Here is a 13,132-nt window from a genome sequence, read left to right as displayed (position 1 = left end):
TTTATATTTAAATACTATGTTCGTTAAATATATACTATAATTTATTAAATTAAATATATTATTTTTTTAAATTAAAAAATTTAAAATTTTTGGGAACAAAAAATGCATTTTAATAAATATTTTGTAAAATTAAAATAAAAATATTTGATTAAAAATTATATTTTTTTAAGGATATATATATTTTTAAACATACGTAAATAAATACTTAAGCAAACTGACGTTTTGAATACAAATAAATACGTGATTAGTACCCACCGAATACGTGATTATTACCCACCGAATAAATAGCTTTCTTGAGTTAACTAAAATTTTTTTATTTCAAGATAATTTTTTCCTCAGTGTAGTCTTTGTGGGAATTATGGTACATCGCGCACGATGCGAATGCTAGAAGTTACACGAATTATAGTAACGGCACTGGCGGTGTATTATGCAGGTAACGCTGAGACAAACGATATCGTTATATCGAATGGAAAATATTTTTGCCACGGAAACGCGCATTCGGAATGAAGGATAGGGGGAACCGCTTCCTTTCTCTATGAATCATGCACACGATCCGCTCGTTATTTATGGGGGAAACGTAAGAAGTGAGCCCGCAACCGTTCGATAAAAATATTCGCCACTACAAGTGTTCTTATCGAACGATACTTTGCATTTATTCGTTCATCATACAAGAGAATTCGCTAGCGCTAACGTTTCCGCCGACTACAGTACGGATAATTAATGTGGCTTTAAAGATACGGTACAATGTGCGTATACAATACATATATACAAAAGCACACTCATTCGTTCACGGATACAACAGACGGATATTGTCTGTCTCGCTCTCTTTTTCGCTCTCGTTCTCGCTCGCTCTCTCTCTTTCTTTTTCTCTCTCTCTCTCGCTCCTTAGCGCCGCTAAAATCGGAACTGTCTTTTTCGCGATTTTTTTTTCTCGAATTATCATTAGTTACTTAAATAATAAGATTTAAGTTAGCCGTTACATTTTTTTCGGGGTAGCCCGTCTATTTCGGAGAGCTATCCTGGTCGAGTTAGTAAGCGCACACACTGTCTTTTATGGTAGGTCCGTTGTTATCTCTTTATTCTCTTTTAATACATATTCATATATATACAGAGTGTTTCAGAGTGAAATTAATCAACTTTACCAGTGTGTTCTGCATGTCATTTTAAGCAAAGAATATAAAATCTCATTAAAGAAAAATTACAGGTAAATTATAAAGTATGTGTAAATATGAATGTGTAATTTTGGCTTCTTAAGGATGTTTTGTATCTATTTTCAAAATATTGAGAATTTAATGAAAATTGTACAGAATGTCCTTACATATGTTTAGAATCTTCAGTATAATTTTCATTAAAGTCTCAATATTTTGAAAATATATAGTATTAATATATAGTATAAATATATAATATAGGTACAAAACATCCTTAATCGAAATGGTTAACTTTTGGCAGAGAATTTCGCCTTGTGTCAGATACATGGCTAATTTCATTGAATTATATTTAATATCTTTACAATTTTCATTGAATTATATTTATATCTTTACAATTTTTAAATTGATTCACTAAAGCGTTTACAAGTTATAAGGATTTTAATTTGCACCGAATTAACATGTGTTTTTATGGGAAACGTATAACCACGTCGATTCAAAAGCACATGACAAAAGCACATGGAAATAATATTCAGAATTTATTTAAAATTTGCAAAAGTGTAGTTTAGATACAGAGGAAATATTTAGTCAAATAATATTATACAAGTATTAACTGGTTAAAAAGATATTAAATATAATTCAATGAAGTTAGTCATATATCTGTCACAAGGCGAAATTCTCTATCAAAAGTTAATCATTTCGATTAACAAAATTCGGAATATCTCAGTAAAATCGCAATAAATATTAAAAAATATATCTCTGATCAAATTGTAATATCCCACACAATTTCTTACTCAAAGTACATCAAAAGTAGATATATTCGTCAATATTTTGATATTGATTTACTTTTTGCTGAGATTGTACATATAAAACATTCTTAAGCAAAGAATATCTTATTAAAGAAAATCTCATTAAAGAAAAATTACAGGAAAATTTACAGAAATATACAATTAAATTATAAAGAATGAATATGAATGTGTAATTTTGGTTTATTAAACTTCCAATATTTCGAAAACGAATCGATATGAATCTTCTTTAGAATAATCTGCCGAATATGTTGAGAAAGTTGATCGATATCGTTCCGAAACACACTGTATATGCATATATATATATATATATATATATATATATATATATATATATATATATATATATACAGGATGTCCCAAAATTCATAATCAATCTTTTAAAGACAGATTCCTGGGATCATTTGGAGATGATTTTTCCTCAACGAAAATATCGATGAAGGCCATCATTTTTTGCATGTTCCCAATTTTCATCATATATCTTTGCAATTAAGCCTTAAATTAAAACTTTACTAAAGTAAACTCTATTTAAAATTAATTGAAGAATGTGGTTTTGTTAATATTTTATTTCTACAAAGCTTAGTTTACGAAAAACCCCTTATTTCCAATCACTTATAATTCGAAAATTATTAGTGCCCCGACATTTTCGTTGAGGAAAAATCGTCTTCAGATGATTTCAGGAATCTGTCTTTGAAAGATTGATTATGAGTTTCGGGACACCATGTATATATATATAGATATCGGTATCAATCGCGATCAGAACGTGACTTGTAATAGTAAAATAAAATTATAGCACTCTCGCATTTTCACTTTTGGATTGTACTTGTTGAACGAAACGCTTGGTCTTCTTCTCGTCCTCTCTCCCAGACGAGTCGCGCTTTTTTTTTCTTCTTCTTTCGAAAAGGCTCTTTTTTTTTACAAGCTTCGAGAAAAGGTACATTATACACGATATGATTAAAAGCTCGCTGGTCGCTCGCTCTTTGGCATGATCATTGGCTGTCTTTCGGCAAGATCACGCTTATTGTTGGAGACCCCTGCCGCTGGACTCGCGCCATCGCGCATCCAGTTTCGCGATAATACATGTATTTGCCATAAAAATAGATGTGCGCCTCTCTATCGTAGTTACCACACGTCAGTCCCCTGCCTACATAATAACGTTTCTGCACAGGAGGAGGATACAATTCCATCTCCTCCGCCAATCGTCCCGGTTCCTAGAAGTCTATTCTCGAAACCATCCGAAACATTTGCGTTACATGTCAATGGGAATCGAACTACTGTTTCTTAACCGGGTATCTCTCATCGCCGATGAGTATAAGTAGGTAGGAAATGATGCTAATTGCTTGCGCGATGCGTATCATACACAGAAAAAAAGGAAAAATATTTTTACTTTTAACATTTTGAAATGAGATTATATTGCGAAATTTTGAAATGAGATTATATTGCGTTAATTAAAGAAAAATATAATTGCTTGAATGAAGCCATTTTATATAGTTTAATCAAGAAAAATACATTCTTATGATTTAAGATTTAATTTTCTTGAATGGAAAAGAAACAATGTTGGATAGAAAATAACATTTTTAAATCAAAGATTATAATTTTCTTAAAGTAGAATTAAATAATTATATATTCTTAAGGTGACAATTACAATATTAAAATAAAACTATAATTTAATATTAAAATTATTAAATTAATTAATTTATTAATTAAAAATTATTAAATTTCAACAATATATTATTCCTCTCTAATATTATTCCTATAATTTCTCCTAAGAAGATTATAAATTGTTGCGTATATACGAAACAATGAACGCGTTAGTTTAAGTACATAAGTTTTGATTTGACACTTATTTTTTTTCTGCGTATGTTTCCCAGGTTTCGAGAATCGTGACATCCTTTGAAAACCAGACTTGGTCGCAATAGGAAGAAACTGACGATCTAATAACATTTAATGCACGATTGATACCGACGTTATTCATTTCCACTCGTCTTCTCGGTTCACCGACATTCACTACGGGATCTCGCTTTCTCACGCAACGAATATATTAGCGATACATCAGTAAAATATATACGATAATACGCGGAAATCGCAGGGCTTCGTTGAAATTGTTCCAGGAACGAGTCGTCGAAGCGCGGAGATAAATTTATCGCCAAGTTAGCTGACTTCTGTCAGGCCAAAGTGCCCAAGTGGTTCGATGCCAAGAGCAACAGCGGCGAATATAAACCGATATCACCGGTTCATTTCGGTTTCGCTTTCGAAGTCAATCCCGAGGTCAAATCCCGGAGCCGGCGATCATCATTTTACGTTACCAGGTACGTTCCATTCTCGGGAACGTCGCTGGTTGCTAGCGAAACGTGTCGAGTACTTACTCTTCGCGCTGTCGTTTATTCTTGGATGATAAGACGCTTCTGCAAAGAGCGTCGGAATTTTGAGAAATGGATCGAGCGGTATCTCTCGTGAATCAAAATGTCCCGCAAGATCGGAGAGTAATAGCCGGCGACTCTCGTCGCCGTAGAAAATAAAAGAGGAAACCGCGAGGCTTTCTACATTTCTGTACGTCATAAATCAAGACGAACGATACGATCCATCGGAATCCACCGTGCCACCTCCGACAGATACATCAATCTTCTGTCACGTGTTAGGGGTATCTCTCGCTCCAGTGGCAGTGACTTTTTGACTGCCATCGCGCATAAAAGCGGCTGAGACTCGCGTTCTTACAAAACATACATTTGTCTCAGTCTGCCTATAAAACGTTCGCATAACTGATTTTTATAGACGAGTTACATACGCGCGATACACTGCACAGAGTTGCGCTTACGCGAATTGCGTTCGAATTATAATTAAAATTGTCAAGGATCATTCGATTATCCACATTTGTCCATTGTATTAAAAATTAAGAGGAAGTTATCTTTAGCCTTTTTTATCGCCTCGCAACCGTTTCTTGATCGTTAAATCGTGTTGGTCGATAAATATCGCATATATTAATATATATTAATATAATCACAGATTATCTATATATACAGGGTGTCGCTTAATTGGCGTCGACTATTTATATAGCGATATTCCTCGTGGAAAACTGAGTCGAAAAGTCCTGAACCATATTTTTCTATAATGCTTAATAAAGTGATAATTATTGAATAAAGTTGCGCCAATAAGAACCGACCTTTACGAAATTTTCTTTAGGGAAACGCTTTTAACGGAAGAAATATGATTTTTAATGCAAAATAAAGTTTTTCTTATAGAAAAAAAAATGGTTTCAAAAAAAAATGGTTTCAAATTTTTTTAATTGAGTAAAATTGCGCCAATAAGCACCGACCTTTATGAAATTTTCTTTAAGGAAACGCTTTCAACGGAAGAAATATGATTTTTAATGCAAAATAAAGTTTTTCTTATAGAAGAAAAAAATGGTTTCAAAAAAAACATGGTTTCAAATTTTTTTCATTATAGAAAAAAATGGTTCAGGACTTTTCGACTCGGTTTTCCACGAGGAATATCGCTATATAAATAGTGGGCGCCAATTAAGTGACACCCTGTATATTTGTTACAATATTCCTCTGATAGAAAAAAAAAAGATTACTAGAACGCCATTGCTTCCGTAAGTTACAACGAAGTCCTGCGACTTGTAAACATTTGACCGTACAAAGATCTTTAAAAGCTGTTGTAGAGAGAAACGATCGTGGGAACAATCGTTGTGCTTTATTACACTTCATTGGTCGGCGTGACTTTGCGCTGCATTTGCAAACAATTTTGAGATACAACGCGTCTCGTGTTCGTTCACGCAAGGGAAATGTGATTATAGAATTCGAAACACGCCGCACGGGAGGATAAAAATAACAATAATGATGCTCCGATTTATTATTTGCCTCGCAAAATCAGGATAAATATTAGGATAATAGAGCCGGTATACAATATGTCTTTTGTCGCTATGATTAATTCGCATAATAATAGGCTTGTTTTTTATTCCTGCACTGACTGAACTAGTTGAAAAAGTGTACACTAAAACGTTTTTTATTCCGGAACTGATGCTGCTCGTTATTCTAGTGTAGCTGAACTGAGTGCGCGAGTTCCCTGCACTGGCTGCCCCAGGTCTGGAAGTAGAGTGAGCCCCAGTGCAGAGCACTCGCACTGTTTTTTATTCCTGCACTGAACTCTATACTTATTTATTTATTTTATTTTATTTAATTTAATATATGACGCCATGACTGCATGACTGATCCAGTTCAATTCTAGTTGAGTCTAGGGCAGGAATAAAAAACAAACCTAATATAACGTCGTCTCGGATCGTTTCCCGCGTAAGATTCGTCCGCGCGTGGGCTCTTGCAAATCCGATGGGACTCTGCCAGAATGAACGTATGACCAGAATGAGAACGCACACAAACTAGAGAATCGAAACGTACATTTCTGCGCGCGAACGACGGCACGTTGAAATTGTTTCCGCCCTCCCAGAGACGTCACATAATAACGCCGAGTTGTCATTTACATATCGACGTGGCAGAGAAGTCGCAGAAATGCAAATCGAGCGACGAGATTGTCCCAGCAATCCCATTTCTCTCGGATTGCAGCCTCGAGAAATTCGAACGGCCGAGTTACAGGGGTACGCATCTTTGTTTATCGCGTGTGTACGTGTGCATAAGTGTCTATGTAATCGTGTACTTGTACGCGTACAATGGTCAAAAGATCGCTCGTTGGCGGATGGAAGGCACGGGGTAAGGATAATATCTCAAAAGGGGATTCGAGACTCGACGACGACGGCGATGGCGACGGCGATGGTGATCGTGCTCGATCATCCTCGATCTCGTCGGACGAACTATCGATCGTCGCCGGCCCAATCGCTCGCCGCCCACGCGGGCAGGGGCGTCTCGTACTCCCATCCTGGGCCGCAGTAACGCCACGCGTGGAGATACATGACCAGGTCCGAAGGCTTCGGGTCCCTGTACTTGACCTTGCACTCGTAGCAGTGCGGATCGACGGTGACCTTGTCGTTGGCGAAGGTGGAATCCGGCGGTTCCGAGCCCGTCTGCGTTCCTACGGTGACCTTAAGGGACTCCTGCTGCTGCGGCTGCTGCTGCGGCTGCTGCTGCTCGTCCTCGAGCAAACCCGGAGTGGACGACGGCGACGAGCCGTTATCCTTATCGTTGCCGCTACCGAGGACGCGCTCCTCCAACTCCAGCTTCGGCTTGAACAGACTCATGTCGGAGTCGCCATCCATGCCGAGCCAATTCTCGGCGTTGTGGATGCTGATCAGATCACGAACGAGCTCTTCGTCGGTCTTGCCGATGTTACCGCCCTTACCCTTATGCGGACCGAATACCACGTGGTTGTAGAGCGGATCGTTTACCACGGGATAGCCGAGATACTGCAGGTGGACGCGAATCTGATGCATGCGGCCGGTTTGCGGCTTGCACAGAACCACGGACGACTTGCCGTTGTAGCTAAGACGCTTGAAGCGGGTGACGCAGTCCTTGCCTTTCTCCGAGACCTTGCAGACGCCGATCTTGTAGGAGACTACCTCGATCGGTTCCGAACAGATGACCTCCTCTTCCGGAAACTCGCCCTCCACTCGGCATACATATTGCTTGTGGACCTGAAATGTGAAGACACGATATGTACGTTTGCTATATTTCCGAATCATTTAAGGATGCTTTGTATGTAGAATCCCAGCAAAAAAAATAGCTGAAAATCAATAACGACGAATATATCTACTTTTGGTGGATTTTGAGTAAGAAATTGTGTGGAATATCACAATTTCATCAGAGATGTATTTTTTAATATTTATTGCGATTTTACTGAAATATTCCGAATTTTGTTAATCGAAATGATTAACTTTTGGCAGAGAATTTCGCCTTGTCACAGATACATGGCTAACTTGATTGAATTATATTTAATATCTTTTTAAACAGTTAGTACTTGTATAATATTATTTGACCAAATATTTCCTCTGTATCTAAACTTTTGCAAATTTTAAACAAATTCTAAATATTATTTCCATGTGTTTTTGTCATTTGAATCGACGTGGTTATACGTTTCCCATAAGAACACATGCTAATTCGGTGCAAATTAAAATCCTTATAACTTGTGAACTTTAGTGAATCGATTTAAAAATTGTAAAGATATTAAATATAATTCAATGAAAATTGTAAAGATATTAAATATAATTCAATGAAATTAGCCATGTATCTGTAACAAGGCGAAATTCTCTGCCAAAAGTTAATCATTTCGATTAACAAAATTCGGAATATTTCAGTAAAAACGCAATAAATGTTAAAAAATACATCTCTGCACTGTAGTTCCATGCAATTTCTCATACTCAAAAGTGGATATATTCGTCAATATTGATTTTCACACTAAGAAAAATCGTTTGATTGTACCAACAAGACATATATGATTGAAGGCATTTTGGTTTAAATCAAACAAGAATTTCTCAGTTATCATGATAAGACTCGATTTTTTATAACTAGAACGTTTAATAGATTTTACTATAAGGATTTGGTTAATATTTTCTGGTTGAATCTATAAAATTTCTTATTACATTAATTTCTTTGCTTGCTTCTTAACTTAACTCGTATTCAATGTCAAAATTTGCATCACTGTTTATCAGTTTAATTTCTAACAAACTGAATTTAAAATAATTATTCAATAATCTGGATTGAATTTATCCAATAATCTTGTTGGAATTCAGAATATTAAACAAACTTTTGAGATTAGATGGAAAAAATTTTAGATAACTTGGTGCTGGCGAGTTTAATATTATTAACCAGAAAATTTAATAAATTTAACACGAAGAAATTAATCAGATTCATCTGCTAATTCCTACAAGTATTCTTCCTACAAGTATTATTTAAGATTATTGCATAAATTCAATCCAGATTATTGAATAAATTATTTTAAGTTCAGTGTGTTAGAAATTAAACTGATAAACAATGGTGCAAGAAGAGGATGCAGCTCAAACACACACAATCAGAGAGCTAGCGTCCTCTTTCTGGCACTACTGCTCATAAGAGAAAAAAATATACTTTGGATTTAACGTTAATACTAGTTCTTTATATATATTTCATGGCAAATATTGAATACGAGTTAAGTTAAGAAGCAAGCAAAGAAATTAATGTAACACGAAATTTGATAGATCCAACCAGAAAATACTAACCAAATCCTTATAGTCTATTAAACGTTCTAGTTATAAAAAATCGAGTCTTATCATGATCATCACTTCATATACGTCTTGTTGGTACAATCAAATGATTTTTCTCAGTGCGTTTCCCATAAGAACACATATTAATTCGGTGCAAATTAAAATCCTTATAACTTGTGAACGCTTTAGTGAATCGATTTAAAAATTGTACTGAAGATTCTAAACATATGTAAGGACATTCTGTACAATTTTCATTAAATTCTCAATATTTTAAAAATAGGTACGAAACGTCCTTAACGACAAATGAGCGACGCCAGCTGCAACGCCCGTGTTTGTCTTGTATACCGAGCACTTATGCAACACTTACCTGTCGATTTCTTATTTGGTGCTCCATCTGCCTTGCCTTTTTCGGCGTTCTACCAAACAGGAGTATACCGCTGGTCAACCGGTCCAGCCTATGAATGGTCCTGAGATTCTTCAAGTTGTATTCTTTCGCCAGGATGAAGACCACGGTATTATGCCGGTAACGGCCGCACGGATGCACCTGCGATCACAAAACGGGTCAAACGGTCAAGTTTTATTTTCGTATCGCACTTTGCTTCGCAGCATTGAAGATAATAATATAACCTAAACTTGTAGAAAAGGAAGATTGATAGCAACATGATAAACTTCATCCCAGGATAGTTTTAGGCATCTAACCGTAAGATATTTCTCTCCCCCGCGAAACTTTTTCATCGTGTAACCAGGAATATCTATAGGAGTGAAATTTGTAGATGCTAAATTTACAAAGTGCACGCTGTTTTGACGAGTTATGCCTATCGGCATGTGGCCAATGTAAATTGAATGTACGTAAATACGGTCGCGCGCCCGCTTCCATGCAACATCCATGCGAGGGAACGCGGTCGACCCATTTCTCCTGGCGAATTCGGGACAAAAAGCGATGGCGCCCACAAAGGAGAATAGATTCATGACACGGTTTCGAATCGACGCGGCCCGGGAAACGGCACACTTTACATGTTCGGATCAACAAATGTGGATTTGTATGTACAAACGACAGATTGGCCGGTCGGCGGATCGTATCGGATTCCTTCTGGAGCCGATAAGTCCACGTTTCTATCAACACCGGTTACAAACGATGGCACGTATCCGCAATAATGCATGCCCGCTATCGAATCTCGGCGAACCACTACGATAATCCAGCGATTGAAGACACTTTTCTCCACTCGCAAGAGTACCATTCTTTTCAATTTTCTTTCACTGTAAAGTAAATCTTTCAGAATACTAAGATATCCCGTATTTATATAGCCGTTTTTGCTCCAGAACTCGGTTAGGAATGATCTTGATACATGATACGGTTGAAAAAGGTGAAGAGAAATTTTGAGAATCAATTTAATATTCACATTATATTTGTAATTGATTAAGATAGAAGAGAATTTATAATTTAATTGATTAAGAGAGAAATGAATTTTTAATTTAATTTTAAATTTTTGTATCCCGAAGTTTTGTTGATAAATACACAGTTACTAATTTTTTCTGTTTTGAATTCAAAAATATCACCCATTATACAGAGTGTTTCTAAAACTGTCGGAGATTTTAAGGATGTATTCTAAAGATTAAAATAAAAAAAAAGCTCATATAAACATGAGTCCAAAAATGCTTTTCCTCCGAGTTATAGCTTCCTAAAGTTGAGGGAAAAAATCGAAAAATGTATTGTAACTCTCAGAGACTTTTATCATAGAACGTTAAAATTTTGCACAGCGTAATAATTAATAATGAGCTTCATTTTTATGTGGTTTTGACAATTTTCTCCCCTCAACTTTAGAGGGCTATAACTCGGAGGAAAAGCATTTTTTGGACCCATGTTTATATGAACTTTTTCTTATTTTAACCCCTAAAATACGCCCTTAAAATCTCCGACATCGTTTTAGAAACACTTTGTATAAATCTTTTTATAAAATAAATTATAATTTTATAAAATTATGATAAATGTGCTATTTTTTGCTAAATTAAGATAGAAGAGAATTTATAATTTAATTGATTAAGAGAGAAATGAATTTTTAATTTAATTTTAAATTTTTGTATCCCGAAGTTTTGCTGATAAATACACAATTACTAATTTTTTCTGTTTTGAATTCAAAAATATCATTATAAAGTAATCTTTTTATAAAGTAAATATTTCTAAATTATAATTTTATAAAATTATGATAAATGTGCTATTTTTTTCTAAATTCAAATTATTCTCGCTTACTTTTACTATATCTTTTTAATGTATTTTTCTAATATGTCATTACTATACAGTTATAATGTATGATATTTTAGCATCTTTATATTTATCGAATAATATAAAGTCTCTAAATTTCTTTCTTATTTCTAACATTTTTCTAATATATCTCTATCATCACAATTTTATAAAAAATTATGATATAACATATTATACTATTGAAACAACTTCAAAATTTTACTGGAGCTGGAGAAAAGGTCGAATAATTTTATTATCATTGTATGCCGGAAATAACGGAAGAATGAGAAAACGAAGACGATGCGATAAAATACTGCTGTCTTTCCGATTGCATAACGCTTCAACGAAACGCCTGCACGCGAAAATTAATTCGGCCAATCGTCAGTCAACCAGAGATCTCCTCGGAACCACTTGCTGACAGTCTAGAAAAAAGGGGAAAAAAGGTACTCGCGAGAAAAAAGGAGAAACAAGGCGAAAAGCGATCCATTAAATCGCTCCTGTGCCATCCACCGAGTACTCGCGCATAGAATTATTTTTGCATTAATGCCCGGAGTTTTGTTACGCAAGCCCTTGTTAACGAGCCCCGAGGGGGGGGGGGGTAGAAAACGTGGCCGCCGACGCGACATGAATTCGGTTGACATTTGAGAGAAAAAAAGTAGCGGGCTCGCCGAGCTCTCGCAGTACCTATCGCGAATCACGGATTGTCGTAGATAAATAAAACTTGCAATCGTTGCATTAATGTTGTATAATTAACAGTCTCGCGAGAACGAGCAGAGGAAGAAAAAAAGATGAGAAAAAACGACAAGGAAGGCGCATTAAAATTTTCTAGACAATCGTTTCTCGTCTTTTTTCCGATAAAATTTATCCTTTCTCTCTCCAACATATACAGGATGGACCATTTTAATCAATACGCGCGAATATCTCAGAAACACTGCGTTAAATCGAAAAATGTTTCAGACATAAGTTGTATGGCTTGAAGGGGAGCATAAGATGGTGCCATTAGTTTGACCTTGAAGAGTCATTTGAGGGTCACGTAAACATCACCCTCAATTTTTTAAATGGAACCGCCTATTTTTTGTTACATATTCTTGTTGCTTGCCTCGAGAGCTTTCCAAAACACTATAATAAAGTATTTTTTCATTGAGTACTTTTCGAGTTGAGGCTTAAAATCTGAGGCTTAATATCTTAATTTTACATAAACCATAAAATATCTAGTAAAATATTCATTTTTCGATTATCTTACCTTAATACTTTTACGTACAAAATAATGAAAGGAATCAATTGGTGTAAAGAAAACATACAGTTGTTTTTAAGAAAATATATGGAATTGTTAATTGCAAATTACATATTTTTTTCTTAGAAACAACTATGTGTTTTCTTTACACCAATCGATTCCTCTCATTATTTTGTACATAAAAGTATTAAAGTAAGATAATCGAAAAATGAATATCTTCCTAGATATTTTATGGTTATCGTAAAATTAAGAGATTATTTCAAGCCTCATAACTCGAAAAGTATTCTGTGAAAAAATACTTTATTATACTGTTTTGGAAAGCTCTCGAGGCAAGCTACAAGAATATGCAAAAGTATATAGGGTGTCCCATTTAAAAAGTTGGATGTGATCTTCGTGTGATCTTCAGGTGACTCTTCGAGGTCAAACTAATGGCATCTTCTTATGTCTCCCTTCAAGCTACACAACTTATGTCTGAAACATTTTTTAACGCAGTGTTTCTGAGATATTCGCGTGTATTGATTAAAATGGTCTACCCTGTATAATGCAGGTTTATTTGTAAAATTAATCTCCCTTCGCACAAAA

General features: G+C 35.3%; 1 protein-coding gene across 1 annotated transcript in view; it reads right to left on the bottom strand.

Annotated features, from left to right (window-relative positions):
• Nucleotides 1-5,788: 5,788 nt before the first annotated feature.
• Nucleotides 5,789-13,132, bottom strand: part of LOC105254334 (RNA pseudouridylate synthase domain-containing protein 2) — a 161,832-nt gene continuing 154,488 nt past the window's right edge. Inside the window, exons 6-7 of the mRNA XM_025410793.1 lie at nt 9,445-9,621; nt 5,789-7,532 (exon numbers count right to left, since the gene is read on the bottom strand). Coding sequence (XP_025266578.1) covers nt 6,756-7,532; nt 9,445-9,621 — 954 coding nt within the window. The 3' untranslated portion in view covers nt 5,789-6,755. The remainder of the gene's footprint in view (nt 7,533-9,444; nt 9,622-13,132) is intronic.

Source organism: Camponotus floridanus, unplaced genomic scaffold (genome assembly GCF_003227725.1).
Source record: "Camponotus floridanus strain SB8 unplaced genomic scaffold, Cflo_v7.5 scaffold35, whole genome shotgun sequence".
NCBI classification, from domain to species: Eukaryota; Metazoa; Arthropoda; class Insecta; order Hymenoptera; family Formicidae; genus Camponotus; species Camponotus floridanus.
The sequence above is the reverse complement of the archived record's forward strand: the minus strand, read 5'-3'. Positions and strand labels throughout refer to the sequence as shown.